Below are 18535 nucleotides of genomic sequence, written 5' to 3' on the forward strand. Positions count from 1 at the left end.
CAAAAATCAGAGCATGGCTATCGTAAAACATCAAGGATGCAATCCAGGGAAGTGTCTGTTGAGCTGAGCTGTTTTTATAGCATCTCAGCCACCAGTGTTCTTAAACCATACAAATAGCCAAAGACATTATCTACAGGTTTGTAAACAAATTACATTCTTCTTTTAGAACATAAATAAGTTAAAATAGAGCAATTTAAGCAGAAACAAGGCAACATGCCGGCAAAGAAACTTTATATATCCATGTATATATATTTATATATATATATATCTACCTATCTATATGGACGTATACAGTCTTGAGTAAGTATACGTTGATATAGATATAAATAAATGGATATAACCTTGTGAGTGTCTATGAAGTTCTTCGGTTCCATTGGTGCAAATCTACTAGGCGAGTTAAGCTCTGCAATGTCAAAAAGTTGTTAAATTAACCTATACAACTGAGACCATGCTTTGCAAGCATTTCAAAAATTCACAGACCAGTAGATTGGATAAATAGTCTCAGAAAATAGTCTGTTTGCAGTTCCCGCCTAAGAAAACAAACAAAAACCCTCCCCAGCCCCCCAAAACCAAACAAGCGGAGGACTGGAAGTGTACAGTACATTCATGCAGGGGACATGGCGGCTGGGCGGGCGCATGGCTGGTCCATGTGTGGGCAGGAGCCAGGAAGGGCTTGTTCTGGGAAAATCGCTCACTCCCTTAAGCCCAGGAGGAGACCCTGCCCCTTGCCTCAAAGTGAGAAAGAGTTCAAACAGCATCACAGCCAGAAAAAGGGTCTGTTGGGTGGAAACGTTGGTTTTCTCTCCAGTATTTGGTTTCCTGTTGTTGCTCGTTGCTGCTTGAGTGAGTTGGGTGTCTGGATGGGTGGGTGCCCGGGAGGTGGGTGGCGGTGGGGTCCTCAGCTAAAGCGACGTCTCCAGGCTGTGGATGGGGCTCCCTGGACTTGAAGAGGTAGCTGATTTGCTTGTGTCGGTCGTCAGGTTGATCCCGCTGTCGATGGCGCTGTTGTTCTTGTTGAGCGATGACGGCGGGCTCGAGTTCTGCTTGAGCGCGGCATCTTCTTCCAGGTCGGTGTCATCGATGAGGGGGATGTGGGGCTGTGAATCTTCGATCCGGAATTCAGGATGAGCCATGAAATTATGGATGGAGGTTCGAGACTCAGGCTTTTCTAGACCTTCATAGAGAGAGCTACGGAACGCCTTCACGACGCGGATCTGCAAGGGAAGTGTAGGGGTGAGAAGCAGTGCCCTGGTGTGTGTGTGTGTGTGTGTGTGTGTGTGTGCTCTGGGGGGCTTGGAGGAGGGGCAGGTGGGAGAGGGGTTAGGGCATAGAAAGTGGGTGGAATCCATAGTCTCGGAGTGTTATGAGCATGGACAGGAGAGGGAAGATTGGAAGAGGGGCTCAGGTTATATGCATCCATGAGGTTTTTAGCATTGCTTTGGTTTTGGTCAAAACAACAATATTAGGATAGGAGAAATCAAGCCCCATCAAAGAGATGATGGGAAACTGGTCAGAGGAAGCATGGTCCACTCTGGCGGGCACCCCGACCTAGGGAGAGACTGAGCCTTGTTAACTTTAAAGCAGGTTCGACCATGCAGAAGGGTGATGGGGCCAGGTGGGAACAGAATAGGAAGGAGGAAAAGCTATTTTTTAAAAAAGTAATCTTAAAAAAAAAACCCCACACGCAGTTAAGAAACCATACCACATGGAACAGATAACATGTCACAAACAGAAAAGGAACAGAAAGGAGAGACAGATGGATAAACCGGGATGAGAGAAGTCACACGAGGGCCAAACAGAGGACAGGAACGTCAAAACGAAGGCAGCAAAGCAAACCCAAGCCAGCCCAGGGCTTTCTGGGGTGCAGAGCAGAGGCAGCCAGAAAGCACGACGGAGCCGGCGGACGGGCGACATTCGGGAGGGGAGCATGCCACGGTGGGGGTCAGGAACCACACGGCACACGCAGACAGACACACGCTACACTTGGAAGCCTGGACAATGTGAACGGAGGTCGTTTGTACCCAACGTTTCTTTCCTTCATGCATTTGGGAGGTAAACACTCGAGTATTGACTCAAAGCCCTGGCCAGCCATTGTAGTTGGCTTATTTCCTGGGGTATTTGATTTTTTTTATTTGTGCCTTGAAAACACAAAACCAAAAAATGAGGCCAGAATCAGAGGGTCAATCGCCGCCCTGGGTGGGGCGCTAAGGGAGTGTGCAACTGAACTCAAAATAGCAAGTTCTTTCGTTTTCTGTGTCTCAGTTGGAACCTGTGGTTCTCTGAAGAATGGAAGGAGGTGGGGCCTTGCATCCACCGGGCTAGTGGGAAGAGCACTGGACCTGGAGTCTGAGTCCTAGCTCTGCCACCTCTGGTGCTTGACAGTGGGTGAGCCATACTCCCTCCCTGGCCATCCTCTGTCCTTGCGGGGTGCAGAGAACAGGACCCTCACTTAGAAGAGGGGTCCCTCCTCTGGACGCCTAGGAGGGGGAGCCATGACTGTTAGCTCAAGGGACTGAGGGGACTTGGGACAAAGTTCTTCCCTCTCTTTTCCCAGCCCGCCTCACAGTAGAGCAGCAGCAAGGGGAGTGCAGTGGGGGCAGCAGCAGTGCCTCCAAGGAGCAGAGCCTCAGCCGAAGTGGCTGTGGTCCTGAGGGCACCCTGCATAGCCTTCCCTGCAGAGCAGCGGCTGCTCCCACACCATAGGCCTGTGGGGGGCAGAGGACGGGACGAGTAAACCCAGGGCCAGCTCGGTGGTGGGGCAAGGTGGGGGAAAGCCTGTCCATGGAAATGAGTTCTCTTGATGACTGTGGCTGATGGTTTCAAGTGTCACAGCTCAGGGTTTATTTTGCTATTTCATAGGGGAGTCTTTCTAAAGCACATCATATGCTCCTCTGCTGTCTTATGTAGTGTACACAGAGAAGAAGTGGACTTTGCCAAGAATCTTTTAATCTTGTGTAAGATCCTACAGGGTTTTTTTTTTTTTTTTTTTTTTAAAGTTCTAGAAATGAAAGAAGAAGAAACAAAATAGGAAAAAAAAAAAAAAGTTCTTCTTTGCCCGGCCGGCATGGCTCAGTGGTTGAGTGTCAACCTATGAACCAGGAGGTCATGGTTCAATTCCCGGTCAGGGCACATGTCCAGGTTGTGGGCTCGATTCCCAGTGTGGGGCGTGCAGGAGGCAGCCAATCAATGATTTGCTCTCATTATTGATGTTTCGATCTCTCTCTCCCTCTCCTTTCCTCTCTGAAATCAATAAAAGTATATATTTTTAAAAAGTTCTTTGATGTCAGTCATTACTCACTAGTTCTGATTTTTCCTTGTCTTCTCAAAAAAAGCATCTCTGTCGATCCGGATATATTCTATGTGCTGTTGGCTGGGGACTCCAGGGAACCCTGTCCACTGCTTTAAATAGGAGGCCTCAGGTGCCGAGTGAGAGCCAGCCAGGCGTGGTGCGTTAGTGCTGGCGCTCTGTGATGGCTGTTTGGCTGCCCTGGGATTTCTTTCTCCCTGGACTCCATATTTGTGGCTCTGTAGAGATTATTAATATTCTGATGTCCTGATAAGCAGTGGGCCATTACACCCTTGATTAAGTGCAAACAAGAAAAAAGGTGTGGCAGGCCTCAGCTTTCTGATCTGTAAAATGGGAATACTAATGATCATAGTAGCTGCCCAGCCTAGTGCCCAGAATGTTCTGAGGCTCTGAACTGTAATAAGATTCCAGCCGGAGCACCTGGTGGAGGAGGAGGGATGGTTGCAGGACCCTGTCATGTGACTGACAACGCAGAGGGGACGACACACAATGAGATGCAGGCCCCTCGCCCTCCCCCTGGCATGGAGACAACAAAAAGAATGAACTGCTCTGGACAAGACTGTGGGGACAAGACTTTTTGGGACACCCCGCCACGGCCATCTCAAGTCTCCACTTCGGTTCTCTCCGCGGCTGAAATGGAAAAAAAATATGGGAAGAAAAAAAAGCTCTTCCATCTCCCCCTCCTGCCTACCCTGAAGATGGGGTTTTGTGATATGAGCCGCATGGGGCGTGGGGGAGGGGAGAGGTTTCAGGCATTTTGGTTTCATCAGCACAAAGGGAGCAGGAGGGCTCTGAGGAAATGCAGAGGCCCTGGTCTGGGATGGTTCGACATACTCGAATGTTTACCCGGCTTCAAGGAAGCCAAGAGTCTGGGATTGATTCACATTCATTTCAGGCTCAAGGTTAAAGACTCACAACCTCTTTTAATTTCACTCTCTCTTGCTGAACTCTGTGTCCAGGGTTCTCTAGCCCTCTAGGGAAACAAACACATGGAATATTCAGAAAGCAGAGAGGTCTAGGGTCCCCCCGTCCCAGAAGCAAGCCATTTTTCTCGTCAACCCAAGACTGCACTAAACTAGTTACCAACATGCTAACGAGAGGTCCAGCTTCCTTTCCTTTCCTACATCCCTCCCCCTAAGAGATGCACATTCCTTGCCCTCGCAGTCCTCAGAACCCGGAATCTGGAGGGGGAGTGGGGAAGTGGGAGCAGGAGAGGCCCTGTCTAGCAGGGGCAGCGTCCAGAGCGAGTGGCTGGTTGGGGTAGGCGTCTGAGGTTCGTGGCCTGGCTGGTTTGAAGAAGCAGGACTTTCACTGATGAACACAGAGCCTGCTACAAACGTGCTGCGTACAAAGGTGGCTCGAGATGGGTTAGGGATTTGAGGGGAATGAGGCAGAGGGGTCATGCAACTTGGCCTTGGATGGAAGAGCTGGATGCTGGTTTGTCCTTGATCACCAGTGGGAAGGCACCCTTCTCCCGTCCCTGCCAGGCTGGGGAGAGTCAAGCAGAGAAACAACTCCCCTGGACTCTGGACCCCAAGGATTCGCTCTTTTTGCTGAATGAGGCTATGGGTGCGGGTACCGGTTCCAGAAAGGAAATCCAACCTCTGTGGGCTCAGGTCTGTGGGCTTGTCTGGGAAGTGCTATGGGGTGGTAGGAAAAAGGAGGGACTTTGCACTCAGACCTCTTGCCACTCACTTGCTATGTGATCTTGGGCAAGTCGGTCCACTTCTCTGAGCCTCAGTGTCTTTTTCAGGTAAATGGATGTATTGGCAGATCCTCCCTCCTTCTATTTCAGTTGGAGGCATATGTGAAGTGAAGGATGTAGGCAACTGCTTGGGAAGGTGTTGAGCGAGGCTCAAGGATAAGTCAGGAGGGTGTGTTATTAAGTTTCTGGGGGGTAAAAGTAAACTCGCTTGTGAGTAAGTCAGGAGAAGAAAGCAAGCAAGTAGGCCAGAGTTCCTTCCTGAACATTCCAGATGCCAGTCGGATGGGACTGTCCTGGCACCACATGCATTTGTCTGCCTGGGGCCCTCCATCTCACAGTGGTGCTGGGGGAGAGATGTGTGTCGTGGGGGGAGCAGGTTCCTCACCCCAATGTCGTGAGTCAGAAGCCAGTCCAAGTCTAGAGTGCCCTGCATCTGGCCTGTGTAGCCAGCTCTTCATAACCCAGGGCACAGTGGTTTGGCTCCTGTCAGAGCACACAGACCCAGCGTTTTCCATGCAGCATACACATGGCCACCCTCCTCTGCTGGAGAACCCCCAGGAAGAAGACCCTGCTGAGAGGAGGCGGGAAGCAGCCACTGATTCATCTCACCCAATCCTACTCCTGGCCATCTGCTGCACCCCTCCCCATGGGAAGAAAGCCTTCGGCTTCTGAAGGGACCTTGCCTGGTGTCTAGGGGGCCCTCAGAGACCTTGGAGACCAAAGGATGTGCCATTGTTATAGAAACTATTTCAGCAAAAAGAGGAACTAGGGGATAATTATTTAGAGTTTGCATTGTGACTGTGTTGACCAAAGTGTGTGCACTGAAGCCACAGAGGTTGCGATCCCTTTGGAACCAGTACCCTTGGGCAGGGGGACAGACAGGCTCCTTTTGAGACCATATGTCCAAGAAAGGGTCCAAGAATGGACCCAGAATGACAGGCTGGATTCTACAATAGAGGGTAGGAATACAAGATTCTTAAGGAGGGATGATTCCTGGGGCAGAGGCAAGGTGGTGGCTGGGGGACAGAGCCCCTTTGAGGTCTCTGAGAGAATGAAGGGTCAAGGCTTAAAGGCTCCTTTTTTTCAGAGAGAGTGGGAGAGAGAGGGAAAGACAGAGAGAAACATCGATGTGAGAGAAACACGTCGATTGGTTGCCTCCTGCAGGAGCCCGGACCAGGGTCTGGGTGGGGAAGAGCCTGCAACTAAGGTACGTGCCCTTGATCAGAATTGAACCTGGGACCCTTTGGTCTGCAGGCCAAAGCTCTAATCACTGAGCCAAACCGGCTATGGCACAGGCTCCTTTTCAAAGACTGTTGCAAAGTTGGGGTCACCCTGGGATAAAAGGGATCAATCTGGCCTGGAAGCAAATTGGCTTAGAGATAGGAAGTAAGTGCAGGGTGGGCAGAAGAGGGCATGTCTCTGAAGGAGAATTGCTAAGAACTGACTGTCCCAAGACCAGCCTTATTGAATGGCTTTATAAATGACAGAAAAGATGAGAATTCAATTGCTAAGGTTTGAGATGACTGAGCTCTTCCTTTTAGACTGTGAAAGCTAGGAGGAGGGGGACAGACCAAGGGAAGACTTTCAAAGACTGTGAGGCAGGAATGCGAGGCTCTCCTGTGGCCAGTGCAAAGTGCCACACGTCAAGAAGGAGGCTGGACCAAGATGGGACAAAGAACTACGTGTGCACTCAGAAGCTAGGCTTCTGGCGGTCAGACCCAGCTAGGGGGATGCAGGTGTCGGGGGAGAGTGGCAGAAGCCAAAGGAATGGAGTCTTCCTCAAGTGGCTCTCTAGGTCAGAACACTTCCGGTCATGGAGCAAGGTCAGAGCTAAGCTGGTGCAGAAGTAGGTCAGTTGGGTGAGGGTCTCTCACCAAGGGGAGGGCTCTCTAATGTGAAGGGGAGAGGATGGGACCTCACCACTGGCTCTGGTTTCCTGCCCTGAGAAAGCCTGGCAGTGATTTCCTAGTGACACCTCATGGGAATGTGACTCTGGACACCATCTGCTCAAATAGGTCTGCACTTCACCTTGGCTAGTCTGGCCTCCTCAATACTGTGGTCTGTGCTAGTGAATGAATGAACAAGAAGGGGCTTTCCCACCGTTTCTGCATCCTTCCTGTCATCATGCATACCTGGCAGGACTGCATCCACTGAAAGGTCATGGGACATCAGCATATGCCTTCAAGAGGCTTTCTGTGGCCCTAACCGGTTTGGCTCGGTGGGTAGAGCATCGGCCTACGGACTGAAAGGTCCCAGGTTCGATTCCAGTCAAGGGCATGTACCTTGGTTGCGGGCACATCCCCAGTGGGAGGTGTGCAGGAGGCAGCTGATCAATGTTCCTCTCTCATTGATGTTTCTAACTCTCTATCCCTCTCCCTTCTGCTCTGTGAAAAATCAATAAAATATATTTAAAAAAAGAGAAAAAAAAGAAAAGAAAGAGGCTTTCTGTGGCTCATGCCCCCTGCCAGAGGGCTCAGATGGCGTGGTTCCCACCGAGCACACAGGTGCTCTCCCGTGCAGTGGCTGGGGATGTGTGTTATGGGTGCTCTGTGTTTGGATGGGGGTAGAGGCACCTCATAAAGTATTAAAAGATGTGGTCTGGAGTCTATGCCTCCTCAAAGAAGCCCAAGGGCTGGCTAAGGGAACCATCGTGGCCATCTGAGAAGACCAGAACAGGGCTCCCTTGCAGTTTGGAGACAAGGAAAGGGAGGAAGGTGGTAAACTGAGACTTCTTATTTGCTCTAGGACCTGAGGACATAGGGGTTCAGAAAGATCTAGACAAGGCCAGAGAAGGGAGAGCCAGGTAAAAAGTGATGGCGTGAGGTGACGAGCTCAGCAGGAGGGAGGTGATGGAGGGGGTCAGAGCCGCAGGCTGTCTCTCAGGTAAGGAAGGCAGGAAGCCGAGGGCTAGACCAGATCCCTCAGGGCCTCCAGCACCACGCGAGACCTGAAGCTTGGCCCACTGTTTTCTACTTGAGGTCAAGCTGAATGGTGAGGGGCCTTGTCCCTTCTAGGAAGGCATCAGATCTTGAGCATGCAGGGAAAGTGGTATAAGGCAGCTGATGCTTTAGATGTGCAAGGAGAGAGGGCAGAGGGTTCCAAACCACTGGGCTGGGATCTCCTGGGACCCCAGACGGACTATGACCTCTGACCTACAGTGACCGCTCCCTTGGCTGGACCCCACTGTGACTGACTATGACCCCTGAGGGCCTTGGCCCACGGTAACCCTTTGCCTGACTGACTGGAGACTGTATTTCCTGGCCAACTCTCACCCTTGCCCTTGGGAGCCAGGCTTTTTGTCACTGATATGACCTTCAACTAATGGGGACACCTTGTGTCCCCTGGCTGATGCTACCCCTTGGCGGCTGCGACCTTGTGGTGCAGTGGGACATTTAATTACCGAAACCTTCCTGGCCGATGATGATCTTTTGACTGATCCAGACTTTTTGACCACTTGTGACCCTCACGACACCTTGACTGACTGGTTGTAACCCCTGACTCTGACCCCAGCTGATTCTGGCCCACCAAGAGACTGCCCCCCATCACTGACCAACTGTGGCCCTCAGCCCCTGGGCCTAACCATGACTGGCTGCCCCCCATGTCCTTGGTGCCCCGGCCCCTGCCCGCCTGCCCGCCCGGCGCTAGCGTCGGTGGTGCCCGAGGCGGTAAGGATTCACACTCACGCCCAGCTGCAGCAGGAGGAAGGCTGGTCGGAGAGGAAAGAGCATTGGACAACGACACGTGACTAGGGCTAGAGAGATTGGCTACGTCCTGGCTCTGGCTGGTGACGGAGGACTGTCTCCGCAGGGCCCCCTGGAAGGAGGCCCCGCTCTTGAATGTATTGACTACTTCAATCTGCAACGGAGGAGAGAACGAGACAAGTTGCGAGAAGAACGAACACAACAGCTACACGACTGACAGGCGCAATGCCACGAGAACAGCCGCAGCCACGGCAACAATGACGACGTCACTGAAATCAAAACAAAAAGTACCAGACACACTCCAAGGCTCTGAAAGATGTCTGCTCGGTTCCGGCCCATCTGCAGGCCCAGGGTCCTAGGGAGGACCCCAGGGCCCGGCCTTGGCTCTGCTCCAGGGGCTCAGGGGCCAGTGGGCTGGGCTGGGGGTGATTAAACATGGTGTTTGGAAGCAAGAGGGGTGCTTAGTGCCACTTGGGGCCAGGGGTGGAGCCTGAGTGGTATGGTGGGGGCTCTGGGTGGACAGACTTTGGCCCAAATTTCAGCTATGCCATTTACGAGCTAGGTGACTTTGGGCAAGTCACCTCTCTGAGTGTAGTTTCTTATCCTTCTGAAGGGGCAATGCCACCCACCTGGCAGGGTATTCTCTGGGTGGCAAAGCCCTTGGCCTGTGTTAGCGTTCCTGAAGAGCCCAGCTGGACAGGCACTGTGTCCATTCAAGGAACTACAGTCCGGTGTCCTGCAGCCTGGAGACCTCTGAGAGGCCCTGGGCGGGTTGGTAACAGCACCAGGGCCATGTGCGCTGAGAGCGGCCCCGGCAGGCCTGGTGCTGGGGTCTTGCTGGGAGGAGCCCAGGCTGCATCCATCAGGTGGCTCTGGGTCTGAAACCTGCCTCTGTGCCCCACCCCAGCTCTCAGAAAGTGCTGCCTCCTGAACCGCAGTCCCCTCTAAACTGGAGGAGGCCTACCTACCTCTCAGGGGGCTGTGAAGGCCAGTGAGATGATGCTTGGGACAGTGCACTATGGATGTTACGTTTATTAAATGAAGTGCTAGGCCACCAGGCAGGATGCAGGTGGGGGCTCTGCAACACTTCCCAGAGTGGGATGGGGTGGGGGCCATGAACTTGCCAGATGCAGCAGCTCTCCCAGGTGGTCTGGGTAAGAGACCGACCCTCTCTGAGTTACATAGGCTGTGAAAGCATGATGTGAACTATAACCCCAACCCAGGCAGAGGGGCTGGCTCCTGTGAGAGGCTGCAGTGTGTCGGGGGAGGGCTGCACACTGTAGCACCTGGCATGTGGCAGCCGTGCAGTCTCTGTGCTGGGGAAGAAACACGTGTGCTCTGCAGGTGTCTTTGGCGTGCATGTGTGTCTGTGAGGGAAAACCAAGATTTGCCCCCCAGAGCTGCCTGAGAACTCGGAAACCCACTATGGAGTAGGAGGATGTGCGAATGTGCATAAGCCCTGGAGCTCACCGGCCCCTGGCCCCGGGGGCAATTTGGGACCAACCCTGGCATGAAGCTGCCATCTTGGCCTCCAGGGGACCAGTCTCCAGCCTTGGGCTGTCCCTCCTGGTAGCTGCCCTGCAGCTCTGATCCCAGTCCCCCCAGCAGCCCTGACTAGAGTCCCTCAGTCCCCTCAGCTCTTGGGTCAACCCCTCCCCTGCTCAGGGGTAACCCCTGACACCCCAGTCCGATCCCTTGCTGGCCGAGAAGGTGATGTGGAACGTTCCTGAGGAGGCCACTGTTTCTTCAGCAGCCACTCGAGAGTGCGTGCGAGGAATGTGGGTGTACGAAAAGCTGGTGAGGTGGTGAGAGCAGGACCCTGACCTCTGGGGCCCCGGGAGGTGGATGGAGCATGTTCACTCCATCACCTGCCTGCCCAGCCAGGTGTGGGCCCAGCCCTGGGAGCCTCCTGTACCTGGGTTTGGATCCGATTCAGGCCTCGGAACCATAGGATCTGGCCCCGCCTCAGCTCTCGCTCGGCGTGGTCTATCTCCTCCACGTCCTCGTTGAGCTCCTCCTCCGGGATCTCCTCCTTCTGCGTGAGCCTGCCCGCCTCCTTGAGGAACTTGAGCCTGCTGGTGGGGATGGTGGCGATGACCTGCAGGGGATGTGGCAAGGTTAGGGCAATGGGGGCTGTCCCTCAGTCAGCCTCCTTCCTTCCCTGCCACCCCTTCTTGCTCTCCCAATCTCCCGCTTCTCTGACCCAATTACAGGTTCAACTAATTAACTCATCTCAATTCAATCTTTAAATCTCCTATTAATTTGCTTTTCAATTCATTCACTCATCCAGAGTCAGGGGGGCCTAGTGGAAAATCCTGGCTTCTAGGAGTTGGGCAGATGTGACTTTGAATACACCAGACCTTACTGGTCATGTGACCTTGGGCAAGTCCTTTAACCTCTCTGAGCTCTGGTTTTCCCATCTGTAAAGCTGAAGGCAATTCTCAGGGCTGGAGGTTTAAGCGAGATGGTGTGTCTAAGATGCCATGCGTGAGCCTGGAGGGCCCTCAGGCTCCAGGGCTCCCTCCTCCTGAGGCCACTGGGTCCTGGGTACCCAACCTGAGCAAGAGGGGCTCAGGGCCTGCATACCCTAGGGAGAGCCAATTTGGGGATTCTGGGAATGGTTGCCTTCCTAACGAGGGGAGGCAACATGAGAAGGGGTAAACTTTCATTCTCCCTCTTTCTCCAAAGGATTTGTCCACAAGGCTTGAGAGGCAGGCCCTACGGGGGAACTGAGGTGGCAGAGGTCAGAGGCTCCTTGTAGCCCCTGGAGGGATAGATGGGCTGACCTGGACACAGCCTCAGGGGTTCCCTGGGAGTTTAAGGTGGGCATTGCCTGCTGGCATCATCCTTAGGCATTAGGAGTCTGCTCACCCAGACACCCTGAGCTCTCTAAGGGGTGGGCCCCAGTGGAGTAAAGATGCCTGGCCCTGAGGGTGCCCAGGGAATGGGGTTGCTGAGTCAAATCTAGTTTGTCAACTCTCCAAAGAAGCCCCGAAGTTTAAAAAAGTTTCTTTTGAATAAAACTAAACTTTCTTCTTTATCTTCTACTTAATCTCTGCCACTGGCATGTCCCACTCCAGCCTGGGAACAGCTGGGAGGCAAGAACACTGTCTCAGGCCCATTGGCACCCCACCTCCCTTCCACCTTGGTGACAGCCCCTCAGGGATAAAACCCCTTTGGCCCAGCTCGGGTGCGTCTCATAAACACCACTTCCTGGTCAGGAGCCTTGAGCTGCAAATTGTGAGCACTGTGATGTGTGTGTGTGTGTGCGCGCGCGTGTGTCCCAAGAACATGGGCAACAGTAGGAAAGGGAACTGGTGGGAGGATGTTCTGGGGTCATAGATGAAAGGCCCCCACAGAGCATCCAGCCCAGGGGTGCCCAAAGCCAGGAGGATCTCAGATGCCACAGGCACAGCACTGAGTAGGTCTGCCATGTGGCGGAGTTGCCCTTATGTTCTCTCCGAGCATCTGAAGGAGCCTCTCTTTGGTGTGGCTCCAACTACTAATCTCCCATCAGCACACTCAGTAACACCATTTAACTAATCTCCTTTTTAACAGCCAGCCGCCTGTAGGCTCTGAGCCTCCGTGGGCCATGGCATCCAGTTAGAGTTTAATACCATTGTTCTCATTACATTATTTTTTTGTTAGCTTCTATTTATGACAAGTGCTATTGATTTCCCACTCATATTAGTAATATAAAGTTGTCTTTTGAAATAAATTTCAATGAAAAAAAGCCTGATACAATTAAAAAAGAAACTATTAAGTAAATAACATGATCAGAGAGATATATGGCAAAAATCACAGCGATGATACGCAAATGACCAGCATTTGGGACCTGGGCCAACTTCCATTGCTCAGATGCCCAGTGGCAGGGAGGGCCTTGTCCTAGGACCACACAGCAAGTCCCTGGCAGAACTGGGACCCATTCCTGGGGCTCCTGGATTTCCTGGCCAATGCTCTTTCCCTTCTCCCAATAAGAGGCACTTCCTGTAACCCGCTCAGGACTCACCTGGCCCCAGACGAGCTCTCCTAACCCGATGAATATGCACCACATCCACTGGTCCAGCTGCAGCGGGGAGCAGCTGAACGGCTTCCCCCCAAACTGCACGATCACTATCTGGAGGTCAAAGGGAGCAGAGACAGAGACAGACAGAGAGATGGGCCTCAGGGGCCAGGTCGGAGGCCTGGGCTCTCAGGACACTGCAGGGGGCTCCAGCTGCCCACTGCCCGCTGGCCCCGGTTAAATGGTGGCCTGGCTACCTGAATGGCAAAGGTGCCCAGCACGATGGTGCAGAAGATGGGGTTCCGGAAGATGCCGTCAAAGACGTTGCGCTCGCCGTGGATCTTGCGGGCATTGATCTCGTTGAAGAGCTGCATCATGACGAAGGTGTTGAAGATGATGGTGTAGTGCTCCGAGGGCGGCGAGTGCAGGGGGGCGTTCCTCCCGCTGTCGATCTCGAACATCTTCTCACCTGCCAAGCCGAGAGTGCGGGAGCTGGGCAGGGCCGGGGTGGGAGAAGACCCTGGGCCCAGCAGCAGGGTGGGCAGCCCAGACATGGAGGCACGCCCCGGACACGGGGTAGGTAGGCCTGTGCCGTTGGGTGGCCGTGAGTGTGAGTGAAGGGGTAACAAAACTCTTTATCCTCTAGGGCAGTGGTTCTCAACCTTGGCTGCACATTAGAATCACCTGGGAATCTTTTTAAAATCCTGATTTCTGGGCCTCATCCTCCGGAAATCCTGTTCCTTTGTTACTAATGTTGTGGTCCCACCCATAACAAAGAAACAGAATTTCCGGAGGATGAGGCCCAGAAATCAGGATTTTAAAAAGATTCCCAGGTGATTCTAATGTGCAGCCAAGGTTGAGAACCACTGCTCCAGGGGAACAAGACCTTGGGTGAACTTCCTTCCACTTTTCCATGGAAATCTGGTAAAGGTGGAATGCTGGCTGTGTTCTCAGGCAGCGTTGCTTATAAAAAATGACAGACTCATCTGGACTGGGAGGACTGGAGGTGAACTAGGGATACCTGGTGGGAGGCCATGGCTTTGGGCTCCCCCAAAAGTGCTGCTTTTTGTAACTGGGCATGTCCCTTGCTGAGACCTCGGGAAGCTCTGAGGGCTATTATAAGAGATATAATTCCGGTGTGGAGGCTGGGCTCCCCGGCCAGACTGGCTCGGACCTACCCGTGTTGCTGCTTCTCTTACAGCTGAGCTGTCACACGGTGGAGGGCAGTGTGGGCTGCCCCCCGGGTATTGTGTGGGCACCCGCTGATGGCATGCCTATGCGAGGTGGTGCCAGGAGGGCTTGTGGGGCTTCCTGTGTGAGAGGTGTGCCCATGAACCCAAGACCACCGAGGGTAGGTGCTCAGATGGGGAAGCCAGCCCGTAAGGCAGCGGCGGCGCTCCCCTCTCCCCCGCCTGCAGCTTTTTCTGGGCGTCTCTCCCACTTCCTGTGGCGTCCTCCACGGCTTCTCGGGTGATCTTTACAATGGTCCTGCCAGCACTCCACCTTTGAGCTTTCTGGAGGAGGCCTGCCCTCTGAGGAACAGGACCATGCCCCACCGCATCTGTACTCCGTACTCTGAAAGCAAGTGCTCCTTGGTGTTGAAAGTCCAGCTCAAGGAGGCTCACATGGGGGGAGCCTGCCCAGGCGAGGACTCCAGCTGGGCCCGACTGGCTGTGTGACCACGGGCAAGCCTCTTCCCCTCTCCGGGTGTTTATTTCCTCATCTATCACCCAGGGGGTGGGCTCTGCATGGTTCATCTCTGAAGCACCCGTGGAAGCCAGGCCAGTCTTAGCCCATCCAGACCTGGTTCTTTGCCCAGGCTCCTCCTCAGACTGCATGCCCTTGGGCAAGTCGCCTCACCACTCTGTGCTTGCTGTTAGCATTGTCATGGGGAGAGATGGCAGAGGTGCCTGCCTCATGGAGTGGTTGGCACCCTAGGTGAGAGTGTTGTGGAAATAACTGGGGGAAGGCAGGTGTGTAGGAAGCCTCACGGAGGGAGCCTTCCATGGGGAATGCATCAGAGAAGGGCCAGTCATTTCCCCCAAAAGCCTCAGGCTCCTCTGGAGCTGGCGTGAGGGGCACTCATCAACCCTTGGGCACCACCTCATGTAGGGTGTACTCTGCTCAGAGATGGCGTCCGTGGAAAAAGCCTTGGTTTGGGGGTTGGCCAGATGCAGGACAGGGCCTGGCTCTGCCCAAGTCTTTCTCTGTGACACTGAGCAGCTAACTTCATCTCCCTGGGCCTCCATCCCCCACTGGCAAACAGGAAGGCGGGTGTCGATCAGAATGCTGGGTCAGTCTCCGGGGGGTGGGGTGGGGGACTCACCCACAAAGAGCAGTGTGAAGATGAGGGTGAGCTGGTAGACGGCGTGGCCCAGGATGTTCTTCATCATGGTCCGCGAGATGAGGGGCTTGTTGCGGCCGTACGGCTTCCTCAGAAGCAGGGTCTCGGTGGGCGGCTCGGTGGCCAGCGCCAGTGAGGCGAACGTGTCCATGATGAGGTTCACCCAGAGCATCTGCACAGCCTTCAGAGGGGAGTCCTGGGGACAGCAACCGTGGAGAGGGCTGTCGTGGGGAGACCGGCCCCACCTGCTGCCACCACGTGCCTGGTGTGGGGCTCATCACTGGGGGTTCAGCAGCTTCCTGCTGGAGCCTTGAGGCCGCTCTGTCCAGTGGGTCTGCCCTCACTGGCCTGCCCCCTGGGTTCCTGAGCAGGTTCGCTGAGGCTTTCCCTGGAGGACAGCCCAGACCTGCCCACTTTGGCTGTCTTCTCCCCCAAGGACAAAATGGACTCCCAGGGCCAGTGGCCACTGGTTCTCTGGTAAATACAGCCACATCCTTGCCTGCCACCTCCCTTCCCCGCCTCCCATGAGTCTCACCTCCAGGCAAGGCCACAACGTCCCCCACCATCTCCAGCACAGACTCCATCTCCTCTGTCTCCCTCTGGCCCCTCCCCGCTGCCTCTTTCCCCTCAACCAGTGGTTCTCAACCTTCTGGCCCTTCAAATACAGTTCCTCATGTTGTGACCCAACCATAAACTTATTTTTGTTGCTACTTCATAACGGTAATGTTGCTACTGTTATGAATCGTAATGTAAATATCTGATATGCAGGATGGTCTTAGGCGACCTGTGTGAAAGGGTCGTTCGACCGCCAACGGGGTCTCAACCCACAGGTTGAGAACCGCTGCCATCAACCATTAATGGCTCATGTCTCTCCTACCTTACCAGCAGTGCCCCAACCCTGTCCTCTTCTCACCGCCACTCAATTTCTCTTTATCCTTTACCCCACTTTGATGTCAGCAGTTACTGTTCCAAAATATAACATTTTTATGGTAGGAAATTTGGGCAAGTAAGGAATAGCGCAGAAGCTAAAACTCATCAGTGATTGAACCACCTATAGGTTCCCACCGTCCAGTCTGGCGTGGATCGTCCCACACCTCTGCCTGAGATGGGATCACATATTCACACCGTCCTGTGCCGTCATGCCATGCAGTCTGCACTGCCCAAAGTTGCTGAATCCATCCGTCTCCCTCCTTCCTCGCACCCTGTGTGCCTTGTCCTTGCAGCCAGACTCTGGCCTCCCCGTGCCCCTCAAAAGCCTTTCCCCAAGGTCACCAGTGCCCACTTGTCACAACTGAGGAACACATCTTCCAGCCAATCTCACTGGCCTCATTGGTGTCTGGCCACAGCCTCCTCCTTGCACCCCTGACCCCACTCACCTCGAGCTCCTCCTCCTCTCTGAATGTTCCTTTTCCTTCTCCATCTCCCTCAGGGTGCTTCTCCTCTTCCCCTGCCTCTGAAATCTGTGCTCCCGGGGCCCTTCCCGAGCCCTGCTCTCTTCCTACACCTGTCCCCTGGCTGCAGGGGCCCCATCCTCCCCCACACTGCCCACTTTCCAGCCCAGCCCTCTGCCTGTGGCTTCATCCTCATCCACCGGAGAAACACCTCCTCCAGGAAGACACAGGCCCTGAGAGCCTCATAGCTTGAACTGAGCTGTTCCTGGTCCCTCTGTCCTCTCCATGTTCCTCCTGAGGCCCCCTGTCTGCACCCCATATTCTCACTACCTCCTAGGTATTTATCAGAGCTCCGCCTCCTGCCCACTTCTCCCACCTCTGCCCCAGCTCAGTCACATCCTACTCCCCACACCCTCAGCTTCTTCCTGCCATCAGCCTTCTCTGATCACGTGCCCCTTGGGGTTAGGGTCCCCGATCTCCACATCAAGGTCTCCATGGCCCTGCCACCAACCCAATGTAAGACCTTTAGGCAAACTGAAACCTCAGTTTCCCCGTCTGGCATCCGCTGGTCTCCAAGAAGCCTTGTGAATTGCCAGGTTGTGGGAGTGTTCCCAAGCCACCACTAGAGGGAGCTTCTCACCCACAAACCTGGAGAGGCCCTGGAGTAGGAAGGGACCCCTTCAGCAGACCCTCAGACTCTCTCAGGGCTTGGGTATTGGGTGCTGCCATGTGTATCCCCAAGGGCTCAGAATAAAGCAGAGGGGAGCAGTGTTCCCAGGGCCACACAGCTCTTTGGGGCAGTGCCGGCCCCCGGGCCTCGGGGTTCCTGTGGGCAGGAACTTGTCTGCCCACTTGGTTGCAAGTGGGGGCCAGCCATGGAATACGCCTGTTTCCTCCCGGGCCAGCCTGGCCAGCATTTGGGGTGGGGCAGGAGGCTGTGGGAGCAGTGGCAGGAACCTGGCCTGTCCATACCCCAAGCCTCAGTTTCTGCCTCTGTGAGATGGGGATCATCACTATTTCCTGCTGCATGGGGCAGGTGAGGAAGCAGGGGCTGCTGATGTGGGGCCTGTGGTTAACTGCCCCTGGGTTCAGGACCTGGGGCTGCTCAAGACCCAGGCTGAGATCCTGACAGACAACTGTCTCTCCCCGTGACAGAGTCCCTGACTCCCCACTATGGCCCCCAATTGGCCTCAGGAACCCAGGCAACCAGGCCTCACCCGACACGCTCCATGTCAGAACTAAGGCCCCCTGGGCCCTGCTGGCTCCTTGCCCCCCATCTGGCTGCCTGATCCCCCTGGGCCCGGCCCTGCCCCACCCTCCCTCTAGTCCTTTATGCGGCCATGAGCTCTGCCTCCCTGGGGGATGGCCTCTCCCGCCTCCTGGAGCAATGACCAGCGCTGTGCCTGGGCCAGGCAGGCGTGGAAGTGAGGTCTAACCTCTCCCACTTGCCTGCTGACCTTGGACAACCCCCCGCCACATCTCTGAGCCTCATTTCCTCTGCTCCGCTGGGCTGGCACCTGAGGCCTGTGCTGCAGCTCCTGGCCCTCAGCAGGTGCCACTGATGGGTGGGACAACCTAGGGTGCCCTCCCCCAGGCTTCGGCATGCTCCACCCTGCCCACCCCTCGGGGGACCCACCTGCGTGATGCAAGCCCCCGTGAAGGCCACAATCACAGCCACCACGTTGACTGTCAGCTGGAACTGCAGGAACTTGGATATGCTGTCGTAGACGTTGCGGCCCCACATCACCGCCTTGACGATGCTGCTGAAGTTGTCGTCCGTCAGGATGATGTCCGAGGCCTCCTTGGCCACATCTGTACCTGCAATGCCCTGTGGGGATGGGGACAGGAGCCTGGGTGGGTCAACCGAGGAGGCAAGCAGCTCTAGCAACACTGCTCTCCTCCCCTCCACATCCTCAGTCCTACACAACCCCCACATATATACACCCAACTGCCAGCACAGCCAGATCACATGGCACACATGTGTGCATACAGACGCATATGCATGCACACACACCTACTCCTGACAGACCTAGCACCCTGGGGCCAGCCTCTCTTTAGGAAGCCTCTTCCTGCCCCTCCCCTCA

The 18535-nt window shown here is 54.6% G+C and overlaps 1 protein-coding gene across 1 annotated transcript in view; it reads right to left on the bottom strand.

The window, feature by feature from the left end:
- Positions 1–770: 770 nt before the first annotated feature.
- Positions 771–18535, bottom strand: part of ATP2B2 (ATPase plasma membrane Ca2+ transporting 2) — a 360949-nt gene continuing 343184 nt past the window's right edge. The window contains exons 19-26 of the mRNA XM_081105731.1: positions 18088–18279; positions 15043–15256; positions 12974–13185; positions 12723–12830; positions 10629–10811; positions 8692–8867; positions 4226–4280; positions 771–1214 (exon numbers count right to left, since the gene is read on the bottom strand). Coding sequence (XP_080961857.1) covers positions 903–1214; positions 4226–4280; positions 8692–8867; positions 10629–10811; positions 12723–12830; positions 12974–13185; positions 15043–15256; positions 18088–18279 — 1452 coding nt within the window. The 3' untranslated portion in view covers positions 771–902. The remainder of the gene's footprint in view (positions 1215–4225; positions 4281–8691; positions 8868–10628; positions 10812–12722; positions 12831–12973; positions 13186–15042; positions 15257–18087; positions 18280–18535) is intronic.

Source organism: Myotis nattereri, assembly GCF_964212035.1.
Source record: "Myotis nattereri genome assembly, chromosome: 14".
Classification (NCBI taxonomy): domain Eukaryota; kingdom Metazoa; phylum Chordata; class Mammalia; order Chiroptera; family Vespertilionidae; genus Myotis; species Myotis nattereri.